This window comes from Sinocyclocheilus anshuiensis, unplaced genomic scaffold, assembly GCF_001515605.1.
Source record: "Sinocyclocheilus anshuiensis isolate Anshui unplaced genomic scaffold, SAMN03320099.WGS_v1.1 scaffold402, whole genome shotgun sequence".
NCBI lineage: Eukaryota > Metazoa > Chordata > Actinopteri > Cypriniformes > Cyprinidae > Sinocyclocheilus > Sinocyclocheilus anshuiensis.
In genome coordinates, this window is record NW_015542375.1 from 677,719 (window position 1) to 695,673 (window position 17,955).

The window sequence follows — 17,955 nt, forward strand, 5'->3', positions numbered from 1 at the left end:
TAGTGAAGTAACATGCTATTTTCTTGTGTTTTGGACATGTACCGTGGTAATACAATGGTATTTTTTGGGATGCAAGTACTGAAACTAATGCACCATGGGATTTAGAAGGTACTTTCAAGAATACCATGGTATACATCCCAAAAATCATTACGGCACCACGGAATATGTTCAAAATATATGGTAATACTATGGTACATAGTCTGTAAAACCATGCTATTTTTGTTATTGATTTGTAAACCATATAAATACCATGGTGTGTTTATTCAGTCACATGGTTTGCAATCAAATTACAATGGTATTGTCATGTTTTTATGGATGTACTATGGTAATACTGTTTTTGGCACGTATTAGTGTGAATGCATTGGCACACAATGTAATCAGAATTGGATAATCAGTATCGTTGTATTACCGTCTGATTTCATTACTGTACCATTGTACTACAGTATGTTTTTGTAATGGACAAACATGCACAAACACTTGAACTAATTCAGTTGGTGTGTGTGTGTGTGTGTGTTAATGAGCAAATATTGCTGATGCATTGTGTTTCTGATTAGTTGCTGTATGAATCTAATGATATTTTTCGATGATATAAGACATTTAAAAGACGTTGATGAGACATTGGTTCTCTTATTGTCTGATTTTAACATCTAGAGATTGTAGTTTCTCTTTTAAGAATGATTTGTGACCCTGCAGCACAAAAGCAGTGTTAAGTCGCTGGGGTATATTTGTAGCAATAGCCAACAATACATTGTATGGGTCAAAATTATCCATTTTTCTTTTATGCCAAAAATCATTAGGATATTAAGTAAAGATCATGTTCCATGAAGATATTTTGTACATTTCCTACCGTAAATATATCAAAGCTTAATTATTGATTAGTAATATGCATTGCTAAGAACGTCATTTGGACAACTTTAAAGATGATTTTCTCAATATTTAGATTTTTTTTGCTCCCTCAGATTCCAGATTTTCAAATAGTTGTATCTCAGCCAAATATTGTCCCATCCTAACAAACCATACATCAATGACTGTTGTGTGGTCCAGGTTTTCTCTCGCTCTGGCCCGTGTCAGGCTTCTGGGTCAAAGTTGACGGTGAAAGCAGCTGGATGTGTAAAGGCAGTGTGTGACTGTCGCATTACTGAAAGCTGTCTCACACTGCAGTTCTGTATCCAATGGCAACACGCTTCAAAGGTCTCGTGTGCCGTGTTCAAACTCTCAAAGGAAAGACAGACAAAGAGAGAGTGAGTGTGTTTGTGGGAGTTTCAGCACCTGTGCTGATGCAGATGGCCTGAATGTTTATTTTATTGGAGGAATAGCCAATAAATAAAATGTGTTCACCCTCAGGCCATCCGAGATGTAGATGAGTTTGTTTCTTCATCAGATTTGGAGAAATGTAGCATTGCATCAGTGTCTCAGCAATGGATGCTCTGCAGTGAATGGGTGCCGTCAGAATGAGAGTCTAAACAGCTGATAAAAACATCACAATAATCCACAAGTAATCCACAGCACTCCAGTCCATCAGTTAACATCTGGAGAAGACAAAAGCTGAAACACATCCAGCATTAAGACGTTTTTAACTAAAATCTGAGTCCATAATTTCGCTTCCTCCAGTGAAAAAGTGTTCTGGTCTGAATCAGGAGAGAAATCTGCACAGATCAAGCCAAAACAGCTCTAAACAAATATGTGGTCGTCTTAATGCTGGATTTGTCTTAAACGTCTTAATGCTGGATTTGTTTCAGCTTCTGTCTTCTCCAGATGTTAACTGATGGACTGGAGTGCTGTGGATTACTTGTGGATTATTGTGATGTTTTTGTCAGCTGTTTGGATTAGGGTTGCACGATATATCGTTAAAGCATCGATGAACTTTGTGTCAGCACGTTGTAAATAGAACGAGGCAGCTGTTTACTGTCGGTGATTTATTGTGTCGTGCCGCATCTGTAGACAGTATCGCTGATTATAATGGGTTCAGTATTTTGTCGCGTCGCACCGCTCGTGTCCGGTGTAGACACGGTGAGAGCCGCGCAGATGCACGTGAACACTGAATTCCGTTCACTTCTGCGTCTATTTGTGTGAAATTGTCAAAATGCATGTCTCTGCAAGTATCCTTGTAAGTTGCTTAGGTGAAGGTAAACAATTGAGAAAGGAAACGGACGTGTAACAGTATTTTGGTTCACAGCAGTTTAATGAGGCTTTCTGTGTCATGAATGTTAATCAAACAACAAAACACAGAGAAAAATCACTTTTGTAGCTTTAACAGATTTATTAGATATAATTTATACAGTGAAGACTATGCAGTGTTATTTTACATTTGATTATTCAATTTCTTTAACTGAATACTGTTAAGACTTCCTGAAAAAAATTTAAAGCAGTTTATTTCATTTGTATCTTTGTTCTATTATATTTATCTATTAGGGATGTAACGATTAACTGCGAACCGGTTGAAAATCGATTCAAATATGTGACGTTTCAATATGCACATCATTCACATTTCATTTCATTTCCTACCGTATTGGAGAGAAATAAAGAGGCACGTTGATCTGCCAGTCGCATGTCTTTCATGCCGAGAACTGCTCATGTGTTTGCATAATGATGCATTTAAAATTTAATGACCAAACGTATATAGAAGTTCGCTATGTTGCTGCAGATTAAATATAATGCGGATAACATTAAACAAATATTTTTTCATCAGGTTAAACATTCATTATTTATCATTTAAACCCCTTTCTCTACCTGTTCGTCGGTCTCGCATATCTGCCATGTTTGTAGTTTTGTAACACTTTTTATGCGTGATCGTAGTTCTAATTGAATCCTCGTTCAACGCACAATATTAGCCGTTAGAGTGTGCATCGATCTGCACTTCGAATTCTAACCAGAAGTATTAGACCATCCGGGAAGCTTTGGGATACTAATTTCAACATACTACGATTTGGGGCATACTAATTCTATTCTATTCTTTTGTACTGAAATTTGGCACCGATTGATTTAATGTACCGACGCAATTCAGTCGGTACCCTTAAAAGTACTTAAGAGTTTGGTACCCAACCCTATTGCCAATGAATGCGTTTGACCACTATCTGATTTATTAAAATCATACGATATGGTCATTGTTTTATTTTCGTTTCATAAAAAAACTGACATGGAGAAAAGTGTATTTCCATAGGCCTATATGGGAGAGCGTTCATTTTGCAGATTTCTACAGATACAGTTGTACTTTTCTGCAGTATTTTGGACATTCTAAAAATGTTATACTGGCTAGAAAGTTATTCTTTCATTTTCATTATGATTATGAAGATTCTTTGAAATTACATTCACTGATGAGTAACGAGCAGAAATGGATCTCATTTATAAAGAAATTCGCTGAATCATCAATGTTCCTTATAAATGATTTAACAGCAGAAACTATTATTAATAAAGAAAATAGAGCTGATTGAGGGTCATTTTAATCCTCCTCTCTTTGATTTGTGGCCTGAAAACCTTTTGAACTCGGCTTTTGGTGTGTTTAAGCGTTATGTAATGTCACTGCTGAGCTCCGTATCTGTGAGAAACGTCCGTCTGTACTGTACTGTATCCTCACGTCCAGTAACGTGAGAGTGTGTGTGTGTGTGTGTGTGTGAGAGAGAGAGAGAGTGTGTGAGAGAGAGAGAGAGTGTGTGAGAGAGAGAGAGAGTGTGTGAGAGAGAGAGAGAGTGTGTGAGAGAGAGAGAGAGTGTGTGAGAGAGAGAGAGAGTGTGTGAGAGAGAGAGAGAGTGTGTGAGAGAGAGAGAGAGTGTGTGAGAGAGAGAGAGAGTGTGTGAGAGAGAGAGAGAGTGTGTGAGAGAGAGAGAGAGTGTGTGAGAGAGAGAGAGAGTGTGTGAGAGAGAGAGAGAGTGTGTGAGAGAGAGAGAGAGTGTGTGAGAGAGAGAGAGAGTGTGTGAGAGAGAGAGAGAGTGTGTGAGAGAGAGAGAGAGTGTGTGAGAGAGAGAGAGAGTGTGTGAGAGAGAGAGAGAGTGTGTGAGAGAGAGAGAGAGTGTGTGAGAGAGAGAGAGAGTGTGTGAGAGAGAGAGAGAGTGTGTGAGAGAGAGAGAGAGTGTGTGAGAGAGAGAGAGAGTGTGTGAGAGAGAGAGAGAGTGTGTGAGAGAGAGAGAGAGTGTGTGAGAGAGAGAGAGAGTGTGTGAGAGAGAGAGAGAGTGTGTGAGAGAGAGAGAGAGTGTGTGAGAGAGAGAGAGAGTGTGTGAGAGAGAGAGAGAGTGTGTGAGAGAGAGAGAGAGTGTGTGAGAGAGAGAGAGAGTGTGTGTGTGTGAGCGAGTGTGTGTTAGTGTGAGAGTTGTGCAGCTTTGCCTCTATATTTGGCTCTTGTAAAGAGAGCCGTGTCTCCTGAACCCCCTCCATATAAACTAGTTTGAGTCTCGGGCAGCTGGTCTCTTGCCGCAGTCCTGTTCCTCTGATTCATTCACAAATGCAGCCACATGTCAAACACACAAAGCCAAATAACGAATGAGTGCTGCAGCAATTGCAGGTGCAGCTGGAAGCAGCTTTAGCTTCAGACCTCAACAAACTACAGTTGAGGTTCACAAAGAATTGACCAAATTTGCCTTCAGTTCTAATTAATGATTATTTTTATACTTTTAGGGGAGCACTAAATAACTCAATAAAAGCTTGATGGGTTAACATTTGAAAATTAAGAAATTAATGTATCATTATTGTAATTTTACAGATACAGTAAAAAATATTCTTTAATAGGGTTGCAAAGGGGCAGAGCATTTCTGGTACATTTCGGAAAACTTCCTAAAAGTTTCCAAAAATATTCCGAAAGTTTCCAAAAAAATCTTGATAGTTTCTGTAATTCACTGTAAAGAAATTTTTTGTAATTTAATTTAGTAATATATTTAAATATATAAACGTGCATTTTTATTTAATAATTATTTTAAAAGTTTGTTATTATTATAGTTATTATTATTGATATTATATAGCTATATTGATATTTTGATATGTACAAACAAACACAGCAAAATAAAAAATAAATAAATAAAGAGGCATGTTTTACAAGAACAAATAATATATGCTAATTATATTATACTACATATTGGTCTTCTGGCAAAATAAAAGCTTGATGGTTTCATGTTTGAAAATGAAGAAATTAAGACAGGTTTTAATTGTAATTCTACTTGCTTTCATTACATGTTCGATTTTTATTCTACAGCACAATAATATTATTAGAATATACTGTTCCTCAAACTCATTTAAAGTTAAAGGGGGATCAGGCCTCATGAATTTAGGAAGATCACTTTGTTAAATGTTTTTGCGTGTCAAACGTTACTTGTCGTTAGCCTTTGAGAGGTTGGGCTAGTATTTGATGTATTGTGTGTTGTTTTTATTTTTTTTCTGTGCTGCTTGTTCAGCACTTTGGTCTGTAGGTGCAGTTGTAAAGTGCTCTATAAATAAAGTCAACGAACGAATGAATGAATCGTATTTTGTTTAGAATCTTGTTTAATAATTATAATAAAAAAATAATTTTCAAACTTTCAATCAATTGAAAATAATTTTTCAATCTTTGTTTTTCAATATTTTAAATTTTTTTCATTATATAATAGAAATGTATATCATAATGATAAACTTGACCGATTAATCGGCTCATATTTGGCCATTAATAATTATAATAAAAATAATTATTTATAATTTCTACTAAATGCTCAGTTTTTATTTTATAGCACAATAAAATTATTACAATATTCATATATTTCCTGAGTTGTTTAATATTTTATTTAATAATTATAATATAAAAATATATTTATTATTTTTATTGTATAATTATATTAATATTAGGGATGCACCGATAGGATTTTTTGGGGCCGATACCGATTTTAACAAACACTTATTGGCCGATACCGATATTTGTCCGTTCCTCTCTTATTTGACATTTTGGCATCAAAATAGAGAGTATTTTGATCATGTTTTAAATCAGCAAAGTTCAAAAACACCTGCATTAAATTATACTAGCAGTTTTATTGCTGCATCAAATAATTTCTAATGAACATGGATTGGATCCATTTAACATTCAGCAGGCCTACATAAATACAACAGAACAAAGATACATATTAAATAAACAGTGCTTTTTAGGTAGGTTTAACAGTTTACTAAACAAAAAAAATAGACATGTTGCTTTTGTCAACTGAAATAAGTTTATGTTAAAGCACTAAAATTACTAACTGGAAATGAAAAGTAAAAATGAATTAAACTAAAATAAAAATAAAGTTAAATAGTAATATTAAAAATAAAAACTAATAGAAATGACAAAAGCACACAACAAAATTACTAAAAATGTAATTAAATTGAAAACTTTAAATATAAAAATTAAAGCTAATTAAAAATAAAAATAATAGTATATCAATGAAAAAGATGATGAAAAGTTATTAGTAACCTTATTAAAAACATAAATAAATACTATAATAGTATATAAATAATATTAAAATGACACTGACATGCTGTGAATATATATATATATATATATATAATGCTGTTTCTCAGTTCATTCAACATTGGCAAGTGTGACAAAAAGTTAATTCTGGACCTTGATAACAACACATAACATTCTCAAAAGCTCTTAAGCCATTCATGAAATCCCATTATAAGTGTTTGCTAGGGATGCACCGATAGGATTTTTTGGGACTGATACCGATTGTAACAAACACTTATTTGCCGATACCGATATTTTTCACTTCTTCTCTTATTTGAAATTTTGCCATCAAAATAGATAGTATTTTGATCATGTTTTAAATCAGCAAAGTTCAAAAACACCTGCATTAAATTATACTAGCAGTTTTATTGCTGCATCAAATAATTTCTAATGAACATGGATTGGATCCATTTAACATTCAGCAGGCCTACATAAATACAACAGAACAAAGATACATATTAAATAAACAGTGCTTTTTGGGTAGGTTTAACAGTTTTCAGGTACAGAAATAAAGTAAACAAATGTAAAATAACACTTCACTGTATAAATTAAATACATATTAATCCTTCTTTATTGTAACAGACTTTATGATTAATCTTCTAATTTGTTTTTGTATACATTTTAATGTTTTTTGTAAGGTTAAATATGTATGAGATCTCCATTACTAAGGCAGGACTCTTATTTTGACGGGTTTTCTAGTCTACTGAGCTATATCGGTAATGAAAGCATGCAGTTCTTCAGATTTAAAGATTGTCAGTTTATTAAGCACCCCCCGAAAAGGCATGAGATCTGTATATGTTGTAATAAGTGTTTTGTGTAATTCGCTGTATGTTGATGATAATAAAGAGAGAGAGTTTAATGTGCACTTCTCGTGCTGTGTTTTATTTGATTAGCTGCATTAAAGTGCAGACAGCAGTGCTAGGATTATGCAACAGACATTATACAGCTCACTGCCTTCACGCAGTTAATTAATAAACCATCGGTTTGGTTGTAAATTGAGGAAAAATCGGCCGATACATCGGTGCATCCCTAATTAATATAATTACTTTTTGCCAAATTGTGCAGCCCTACGAACAAGCAAAGCAAATCTGAAGCTCTTTAAAAAAAATATATCACATTTTAAATTGTAATCACAATTTTTCTCTGCAAAATTGCAATTACTATTTTTTTTTCCCCTTTGTTGTAATTTTTTACAACAAAACTTCTGCAATTCAAGGGTTTCATGATCAGGAGACCTGTTTTAAGAGGCTTAATTTGTGTCTCTCTGTGTGTTTGTCTCCTGAGAGTTGCGCCTGGTGTAAACGTGTCTGTGCTGCAGTGTTTAAAGATGCACTGCTGTTATTTTTACTCTTTACTGCGGGTGTTCAGGTCTGGATCTCCGGTGTTAAAGGTGAAGTGTGTTATTACAGAGTCAGCTAACTAGGGCTGTCAAAAAAAGAATTAGAGTTTCGAATATACTCAGTTTTTACTATTCATTTATAATGAGACATATCTGCTATTATTTTAATCTCCAATCTGTTTATCAGTTTTTTTAATGCTTTGATAACTAGCAGAAGTTTTAAATTCCAGTTGCGCAGATGGGTTATGTTGTAACACTGCGTTACAATGTGCTATTCTATGACATTAGCGATGTAATTTACTCTTATGTACTGTAAGGAATTTTAATGAGAAACCACGAGGAACAGGTGAATATAAACTGACAGTCAGTGTTTAATGTTCAGAAGTTATTATTTCAAGACATGTAAAGCATTTTTTCTCGTTTATGTGGGCCATCCCATGCATGGTTGCAATGTGTTCATTGTCAAACTCCAAAATCAGTTTATTTTTAATTCTTAAAAAACACCATTATTTTATTTGAAGAAAAAACAATTTTTTTATTTCTTCATCTCTCAATCAGTCGAGTCAAGACAAGCCAAGTCACCTTTATTTATATAGTGCTTTTAACAATACAGAATCAGATATAGAGAGACCAGTGATATTTAGATAATTTTATGTCAGTATCTGCTGTACTGTTATAAAGACTGGTTTACAAACATCAGAATTTCATCAGCATCTGCAGCAAATTGCATATTTCTGCTCAGTTTGATTCTCGGAATAAAATTGAACTGTTTTTCCTGCATATTCTCTCTATATCAGACTATATGAGCCATAAAAGCCTGATGGATCAATTATGATACTCAACAAAAAACACGGTAACACTTTGTTATTATGTGTTCTTGTTACACATTACGTGTACTTACTATTATAATAACAATAAATTATGCATAATTACATGCAAGTAACCCTAATCCTAACCCTAACCATATAGTTTAATCAGTATTTAAATGTATAATTACACCGTAACAAGGACACCTTAAAATAAAGTGTAACCAAAAACACATATGCAAACTTTTTTTGTTTTAATATTAGGGTTGCAAAGGGGTGGAAAATTTCCAGTAAATTTCCGGAAACTTTCCAAAAATACCTGGAAGATTCCAAAAAATCCTGGAAAGTTTCCGAAATTTACTTTTTGCAACCCTATTTAATATTTTACCATTTCAAAAAAATAACACTTTTTTTTTTAATTTTTTTTTTAAGAGGGTTAATATCACAAAGGACACACTTGAGCTTTAACAAATGCTGTCCGATGATTCAGCATGACTTAGATCTTTCTATTTGTACGGATGACCATGAACTTCTGATAATAATAACTTGATATGTCTCTCTCTCTTTCTCTCTCTCTCTCTGGTTCAGGTTTTGTCAGTACTGCGTCTCGATGCAGATGCTCCAGGTGAAATGAATAAGGCACCTCAGCCTCTGTCAGGACCCCCCTCCGCCCCGCTTCCCGCGCCCACCCCGGGCCTGTCCCAGGTAACTCGCGTCACTCTTTCAGTCATTGTGATCCGGGATGCACCGATATATCGACCGATAATCTGTATTAAAAACTAGGGCTGCACGATTAATCGAATGAGATTGTCATGCGCATCTTGTCAGTAAAGCCGGTTCTGTGATCAGTAGTAAATCTCCATCACATAAATAGAGATTTCATTGCTATTTATCATGCAGCCTTAATAAAAACAACCGATGATTATATCCTGTCAATCAAAATGCGGCAAGAAAATGTTTCAGACAGCAACTTGCGTGAAGAAAATGTGTCTTGTCAAATTTATGGCTATTTGAGTTAAAGCAGTAATATCTCATTAATGCAGGTTTTGTTTGAACTTATAAACCATAAGCCACCCATAGTTCAAGCCAGGGTTGCCAGATATGTGTTTTTTCTTCACTAAACATTATTTGTAATGTGCCTCAAATCCAATAATCTTACTTCGGATAAGAAATACAATCTCAGCTTTTAAATCCTGTACGTTTTATCGCAAAATTCAAACATTAAATGTCGCATTTAAATGTGGCGTGACGTATCGCTGTAGCGATTCAGTTCAAGAGGCAGCACGGAGCTCGAGACTCTTCCTCTTTAATACAAGTTATAGCACAAAATAAATGTAAATGAACATCAGAAGATATGTTGAAAAATAAAGTACAACTTACCGAAATCTATCATGTCTAATATAATCGTTTCAACAGAAAGTTCATTAGTTAGCTATGAAAACACTAGAGGGAGCTTAATTACTGTTAATTATATAAGTATGTTTGAATAAATCTGTTGTGAAGACCAGTTTTTATGAAAACTACCTAAAGTGCAATTGAGTTGTATACAGATGTTTTTATATTTGAGTGTGATTATTATATCTGAAAATAAAAAGCATTGAATGTAATAGTGTTATTGTTCATATTAACCTCTAATATTACATACCAGTGTTTAGTTTACAGCATTAGATGGGAGATTTTTTTTTCTTCTTAGGAAATCTGAACTATCAGTATCGGCAGATATCGTTCTGAATAATCGGTTATCGGCTGAGAAATTCAGTATCGGTGCATCTTTACTTATGATCTCTCTGGATTACTCCTATGATTGAATGATGCTCGTGTGTCTCTCTTTAGCCCAGTTTTTCTCCTGTTCCGCCAATTGTGTTCGGCACCCCTCCGCCACAGATGAACCCCGCCGCCCAACCCCGACAGGTACGGCACCCCAGACACGCATCACTTCCTGTGGGCCTGCTGGGTCATTGGCCCATTCGTTTTCCAGCCAAGCCAAACCAAACCAGCCAGCCCGTGTTACATTTAATATACATTTTAAAGGTATTTAGGTATTAAAGACTTAAGCATCAGAAAAACACTAAGGTCTTCCATAAAGCAGAGATTCCCAAAATCTGCGAGCTAAAATATTTACTTGAAGTCTCCCTGAGATTTTAACTTATTTCAATAAATAAGCACATTCATATGGTCACAGTTCTCAGAATCAATGGTTACATGGCATGCAGGTAAACAAATACAATATTTAATCTTTTGCTTTATCTTGCTTTTTTTTAATTATTTTAATTGTATGATTGTTGCCATAAAACACTTCCAAAGATAGAATCAAATCAGTCTTGAATTTTAATACAAAATTAGTACCTTCTTAATTTAAATAATTAAAAAAGAAAAAGAAAAAATACATTTGAAAATTAAAAAAAGAAAAGGATAATAAAATAAAGAAAATTAAATAATAAAAGTATTATTTATATACTATTATTGTACTTGTTATTTATTAATAATCAGTTTATTTTACATTTTAAATTTTGTTTTCATTTTAATTTTAGTTTGTTTTAGTAATTTAGTAAGTGTTTTTGTCATTTTATTAGTGTTTTTGTATATGTCTGTTTAGCTTATATTAATTTGCTTTGCTTTTAATTTTAGTACGTCAACTTTAAATTAAAATTTGAAAGGTTGTCTTGCCAGCTAACTGAAACAAGTTTGTTTTTTATCTGCATTAACTTTTTTGTAGTTTTAGTTAATAATAACAAAACTACTGCTGCCTTTTAGAAATTAATCAAATGTAAATGAACAAATCTTAAGACAATGAGAGATCGCAAAATTAGTTTCTGTTCATTTTGAAGTTGTTATGCACAGCTAGTATTTACACTTTTCTGATCGGTGGATCTCGCTTCAGTATTTTGGGTCTTGAAGGTTCTGAATGGGATTTTTACTTCATTAACTTATCGGAGGATCCCTGTGAAAACATTGAGGTTCATGTAAGTTTTGTCCAGAAAAAGATAGCCTATATCTAGCCTGACATGTTTGGACAAACCAGACGAATTATCAGCGAGTGAACATGTAAGAGCGTCTGTACTTGAGTTCAGAGGTCGCCCTGCATCCTCCTGACCTCTCGTTGTGTGTGAGATTGGAGCGACTGAGGTGCTTCTGGGAAAACGGGATCTCTCCTCTGCTCTTGTGGCTGGTGTTGCTTCGGTTTCTTGACCTTTGACCTGTACATGTGGCTTTCTCTTTCTAGTTTGCCTCAGGTCCTAGGGCTTTACCACAACAGGTACTAACACAAACACACCCACATACACTGAACAAGACCTGAAACATACTCTACGTCATTGAGATATGAATTCTGCATTGTATTTGCAGTGTTGCGTAATTATCATAAACTAGTATAAAGTCTTCTCTTTCTGAGCAGTAGTTTGAGATAGTGTTGTCACGGTACCAAAATGTCAGTATTCGGTACCGATACCAGTGAAAATCCACGGTTCTCGGTACCAATTTCGGTACCAAAGCAAAACACAAAAACATGCTTTTGAACAACATTTTTATTAATAAAGTTAAACAAAAATTAAATGTACAAAACCAATGCCAATGCCATAGTTATATGGCAATTATTCTTAAAAGTTAATTTCAAAGTTCAATCTGTTAAAATTATTTAATGCACAATGTACACCGTAACAAGGACACCTTAAAATAAAGTGTAACCAAAAACACATATGCAAACTTTTTTTGTTTTAATATTAGGGTTGCAAAGGGGTGGAAAATTTCCAGTAAATTTCCGGAAACTTTCCAAAAATCCCTGGAATATTTAAAAAAAACTGGGAAGTTTCCAAATCAGTTTATTTTTAATTCTTAAAAAACACCATTATTTTATTTGAAGAAAAAACAATTTTTTTATTTCTTCATCTCTCAATCAGTCGAGTCAAGACAAGCCAAGTCACCTTTATTTATATAGTGCTTTTAACAATACAGAATCAGATATAGAGAGACCAGTGATATTTAGATAATTTTATGTCAGTATCTGCTGTACTGTTATAAAGACTGGTTTACAAACATCAGAATTTCATCAGCATCTGCAGCAAATTGCATATTTCTGCTCAGTTTGATTCTCGGAATAAAATTGAACTGTTTTTCCTGCATATTCTCTCTATATCAGACTATATGAGCCATAAAAGCCTGATGGATCAATTATGATACTCAACAAAAAACACGGTAACACTTTGTTATTATGTGTTCTTGTTACACATTACGTGTACTTACTATTATAATAACAATAAATTATGCATAATTACATGCAAGTAACCCTAATCCTAACCCTAACCATATAGTTTAATCAGTATTTAAATGTATAATTACACCGTAACAAGGACACCTTAAAATAAAGTGTAACCAAAAACACATATGCAAACTTTTTTTGTTTTAATATTAGGGTTGCAAAGGGGTGGAAAATTTCCAGTAAATTTCCGGAAACTTTCCAAAAATACCTGGAAGATTCCAAAAAATCCTGGAAAGTTTCCGAAATTTACTTTTTGCAACCCTATTTAATATTTTACCATTTCAAAAAAATAACACTTTTTTTTTTAATTTTTTTTTTAAGAGGGTTAATATCACAAAGGACACACTTGAGCTTTAACAAATGCTGTCCGATGATTCAGCATGACTTAGATCTTTCTATTTGTACGGATGACCATGAACTTCTGATAATAATAACTTGATATGTCTCTCTCTCTTTCTCTCTCTCTCTCTGGTTCAGGTTTTGTCAGTACTGCGTCTCGATGCAGATGCTCCAGGTGAAATGAATAAGGCACCTCAGCCTCTGTCAGGACCCCCCTCCGCCCCGCTTCCCGCGCCCACCCCGGGCCTGTCCCAGGTAACTCGCGTCACTCTTTCAGTCATTGTGATCCGGGATGCACCGATATATCGACCGATAATCTGTATTAAAAACTAGGGCTGCACGATTAATCGAATGAGATTGTCATGCGCATCTTGTCAGTAAAGCCGGTTCTGTGATCAGTAGTAAATCTCCATCACATAAATAGAGATTTCATTGCTATTTATCATGCAGCCTTAATAAAAACAACCGATGATTATATCCTGTCAATCAAAATGCGGCAAGAAAATGTTTCAGACAGCAACTTGCGTGAAGAAAATGTGTCTTGTCAAATTTATGGCTATTTGAGTTAAAGCAGTAATATCTCATTAATGCAGGTTTTGTTTGAACTTATAAACCATAAGCCACCCATAGTTCAAGCCAGGGTTGCCAGATATGTGTTTTTTCTTCACTAAACATTATTTGTAATGTGCCTCAAATCCAATAATCTTACTTCGGATAAGAAATACAATCTCAGCTTTTAAATCCTGTACGTTTTATCGCAAAATTCAAACATTAAATGTCGCATTTAAATGTGGCGTGACGTATCGCTGTAGCGATTCAGTTCAAGAGGCAGCACGGAGCTCGAGACTCTTCCTCTTTAATACAAGTTATAGCACAAAATAAATGTAAATGAACATCAGAAGATATGTTGAAAAATAAAGTACAACTTACCGAAATCTATCATGTCTAATATAATCGTTTCAACAGAAAGTTCATTAGTTAGCTATGAAAACACTAGAGGGAGCTTAATTACTGTTAATTATATAAGTATGTTTGAATAAATCTGTTGTGAAGACCAGTTTTTATGAAAACTACCTAAAGTGCAATTGAGTTGTATACAGATGTTTTTATATTTGAGTGTGATTATTATATCTGAAAATAAAAAGCATTGAATGTAATAGTGTTATTGTTCATATTAACCTCTAATATTACATACCAGTGTTTAGTTTACAGCATTAGATGGGAGATTTTTTTTTCTTCTTAGGAAATCTGAACTATCAGTATCGGCAGATATCGTTCTGAATAATCGGTTATCGGCTGAGAAATTCAGTATCGGTGCATCTTTACTTATGATCTCTCTGGATTACTCCTATGATTGAATGATGCTCGTGTGTCTCTCTTTAGCCCAGTTTTTCTCCTGTTCCGCCAATTGTGTTCGGCACCCCTCCGCCACAGATGAACCCCGCCGCCCAACCCCGACAGGTACGGCACCCCAGACACGCATCACTTCCTGTGGGCCTGCTGGGTCATTGGCCCATTCGTTTTCCAGCCAAGCCAAACCAAACCAGCCAGCCCGTGTTACATTTAATATACATTTTAAAGGTATTTAGGTATTAAAGACTTAAGCATCAGAAAAACACTAAGGTCTTCCATAAAGCAGAGATTCCCAAAATCTGCGAGCTAAAATATTTACTTGAAGTCTCCCTGAGATTTTAACTTATTTCAATAAATAAGCACATTCATATGGTCACAGTTCTCAGAATCAATGGTTACATGGCATGCAGGTAAACAAATACAATATTTAATCTTTTGCTTTATCTTGCTTTTTTTTAATTATTTTAATTGTATGATTGTTGCCATAAAACACTTCCAAAGATAGAATCAAATCAGTCTTGAATTTTAATACAAAATTAGTACCTTCTTAATTTAAATAATTAAAAAAGAAAAAGAAAAAATACATTTGAAAATTAAAAAAAGAAAAGGATAATAAAATAAAGAAAATTAAATAATAAAAGTATTATTTATATACTATTATTGTACTTGTTATTTATTAATAATCAGTTTATTTTACATTTTAAATTTTGTTTTCATTTTAATTTTAGTTTGTTTTAGTAATTTAGTAAGTGTTTTTGTCATTTTATTAGTGTTTTTGTATATGTCTGTTTAGCTTATATTAATTTGCTTTGCTTTTAATTTTAGTACGTCAACTTTAAATTAAAATTTGAAAGGTTGTCTTGCCAGCTAACTGAAACAAGTTTGTTTTTTATCTGCATTAACTTTTTTGTAGTTTTAGTTAATAATAACAAAACTACTGCTGCCTTTTAGAAATTAATCAAATGTAAATGAACAAATCTTAAGACAATGAGAGATCGCAAAATTAGTTTCTGTTCATTTTGAAGTTGTTATGCACAGCTAGTATTTACACTTTTCTGATCGGTGGATCTCGCTTCAGTATTTTGGGTCTTGAAGGTTCTGAATGGGATTTTTACTTCATTAACTTATCGGAGGATCCCTGTGAAAACATTGAGGTTCATGTAAGTTTTGTCCAGAAAAAGATAGCCTATATCTAGCCTGACATGTTTGGACAAACCAGACGAATTATCAGCGAGTGAACATGTAAGAGCGTCTGTACTTGAGTTCAGAGGTCGCCCTGCATCCTCCTGACCTCTCGTTGTGTGTGAGATTGGAGCGACTGAGGTGCTTCTGGGAAAACGGGATCTCTCCTCTGCTCTTGTGGCTGGTGTTGCTTCGGTTTCTTGACCTTTGACCTGTACATGTGGCTTTCTCTTTCTAGTTTGCCTCAGGTCCTAGGGCTTTACCACAACAGGTACTAACACAAACACACCCACATACACTGAACAAGACCTGAAACATACTCTACGTCATTGAGATATGAATTCTGCATTGTATTTGCAGTGTTGCGTAATTATCATAAACTAGTATAAAGTCTTCTCTTTCTGAGCAGTAGTTTGAGATAGTGTTGTCACGGTACCAAAATGTCAGTATTCGGTACCGATACCAGTGAAAATCCACGGTTCTCGGTACCACGGGAAAACTGCGGACTTGGCAACACTGGAAGAGGCTAGCTTTTGGATAGCGCATCAAGAACCGGTACTTAAGAAAACCTGGTACCGTAACGTTTTCATTTTTTTAGTACCGACTTGGTACCGAAATACCGGGTCTTTTGACAACACTAGTTTGAGATAATCTTGTGAAGCAAGTTTAAAGAAAAGCAAAGAAAAGTTTATATCTAGATACCTGATTTATCTGATGAGAGGGAGAATTAAATTAAAAATTAAATAATAAAACATACTTTTAAATTGTTTTTAAAAGAAGGAAAAGGTTAGATTAAGTTAAATGAATTTAAAAAACTAAAAAATGCATTTAAATAATTAAAAGAAAGAAAAAAGTAAGAAAAATAAAGATGATAAAATAAAAAAAATTATTTCAAAGAAATAAAATGAATTAAAATAATTAAAAGAAAGAAGCAAGATAATAAAAGAAATAAAATTAGAATAAAGAAAAAGTCAAGAAGATGATAAAATTAAATGAAGAAAGAAATTAATTAAACTTAATTTAAAAAAGGAAAGTAAAAAGAAAGATAATAAAATAAATACAATTAAATAATTAGAATATAAAAATATTGAAATAATTTAAAAAGAAATGAAACCGAAAGAAAAACATAATACAATTAAATTAAACCATTTAAAAAAGAAAGAAGAAAAATAATTAAAAAGAAAAGGAAAAATGTAAAAAAGAAAGAAATTAATTTAAATTTAAATAATTTTAAAAAGAGGAAAAAGCAACTAATAAAGTAAGGTAATAAAACTAAATTAAATAGTTAAAAAAGAAAAATAGTTTGATAAATGATAATAATAATGAATGATAATAAATATAATTAAATAATTAAAAAGAAAGAAAAATAATTTATAAAAGAGAAAGGGAAAAAGTAAGATAATAAAATAATAGTTTTCTAGTTTAAAGACAGACATTGACATTGACAGGCTGTTACTGTGTCGTCTCAATCTGAACAGTGCTGAATGCTGTGTTTGCATGCTGCTCTGTTCCTCTAACTGTCTGTGCCGGTGGGTAACACACACTCTTCATCTCTCTCTTGCTCCTCTGCTTTGTGTGTGTGTGTGTGTGTGTGTGTGTGTGTGTGTGTGTGTGTGTGTGTGTGTGAGTTTGGTGTGTGTGTGAGAGAGAGTGTGTGTGATCCAGTACCGCATGATGACATCATTTACAACAACAAGCTTACAAATTCAACTTCATTCCCAAACAACACGAGAAACAAGACCAGTTGCCATAGTAAAGCATGTTTTACTGCCTCATTAATATGTAAAACATTGACATCACGAGCTGAGCAGCTCCTCCCAAATGATTGATGGAGTCATTTTAAATCTCTCTCTTGCTCCTCTGCTTTGTGTGTGTGTGTGTGTGTGTGTGTGTGTGTGTGTGTGTGTGTGTGTGTGTGTTTGGTGCTGCTGAAGGGAGGATTCAGGTCACTGCAGGTAACGCTTTTCTTACACTTCGCAAAAATCTTTCTTTAAAATCAGTGTGAAACGCAGTTAAATCCATTTTACTTTCATAATATGATAAATATGATAAGTTAAACAGCACACTCGAGTTTTATCCACGAGGAATTAAAAATGTGAGCTTCATTCATAGGGCTGGGTTTTGACACAGATTTCACGAATCGATTCTCATTCACAAGCTTGCGATTCTATTCAATGTTGATTATTTTGGATATATATCAGGTACACATGCCAAATTTTCTCAAGGAAAAAAATTCACTTAACTAATG

General features: G+C 33.8%; 2 protein-coding genes across 3 annotated transcripts in view; both read left to right on the forward strand.

Moving 5' to 3' along the window:
- Window positions 1-12,029, forward strand: part of LOC107692268 (leucine-rich repeat extensin-like protein 3) — a 14,838-nt gene extending 2,809 nt beyond the window's left edge. Inside the window, exons 2-4 of one of the 2 annotated variants that reach the window (XM_016491229.1) lie at window positions 9,167-9,283; window positions 10,412-10,489; window positions 11,802-12,029. In XM_016491229.1, coding sequence (XP_016346715.1) covers window positions 9,209-9,283; window positions 10,412-10,489; window positions 11,802-11,876 — 228 coding nt within the window. In that variant the 5' untranslated portion in view covers window positions 9,167-9,208 and the 3' untranslated portion in view covers window positions 11,877-12,029. Of the gene's footprint in view, window positions 1-9,166; window positions 9,284-10,411; window positions 10,808-11,801 lie in introns of those variants that run through there. The other variant, XR_001634632.1, reaches the window with a different exon arrangement.
- A 1,246-nt stretch (window positions 12,030-13,275) lies between these two features.
- The window catches only part of LOC107692263 (eukaryotic translation initiation factor 4 gamma 1-like), a 5,803-nt gene continuing 1,123 nt past the window's right edge, over window positions 13,276-17,955 (forward strand). The window contains exons 1-4 of the mRNA XM_016491225.1: window positions 13,276-13,427; window positions 14,556-14,633; window positions 15,946-15,978; window positions 17,642-17,662. Of these exons, the coding sequence (XP_016346711.1) occupies window positions 13,353-13,427; window positions 14,556-14,633; window positions 15,946-15,978; window positions 17,642-17,662 (207 nt within the window). The 5' untranslated portion in view covers window positions 13,276-13,352. The remainder of the gene's footprint in view (window positions 13,428-14,555; window positions 14,634-15,945; window positions 15,979-17,641; window positions 17,663-17,955) is intronic.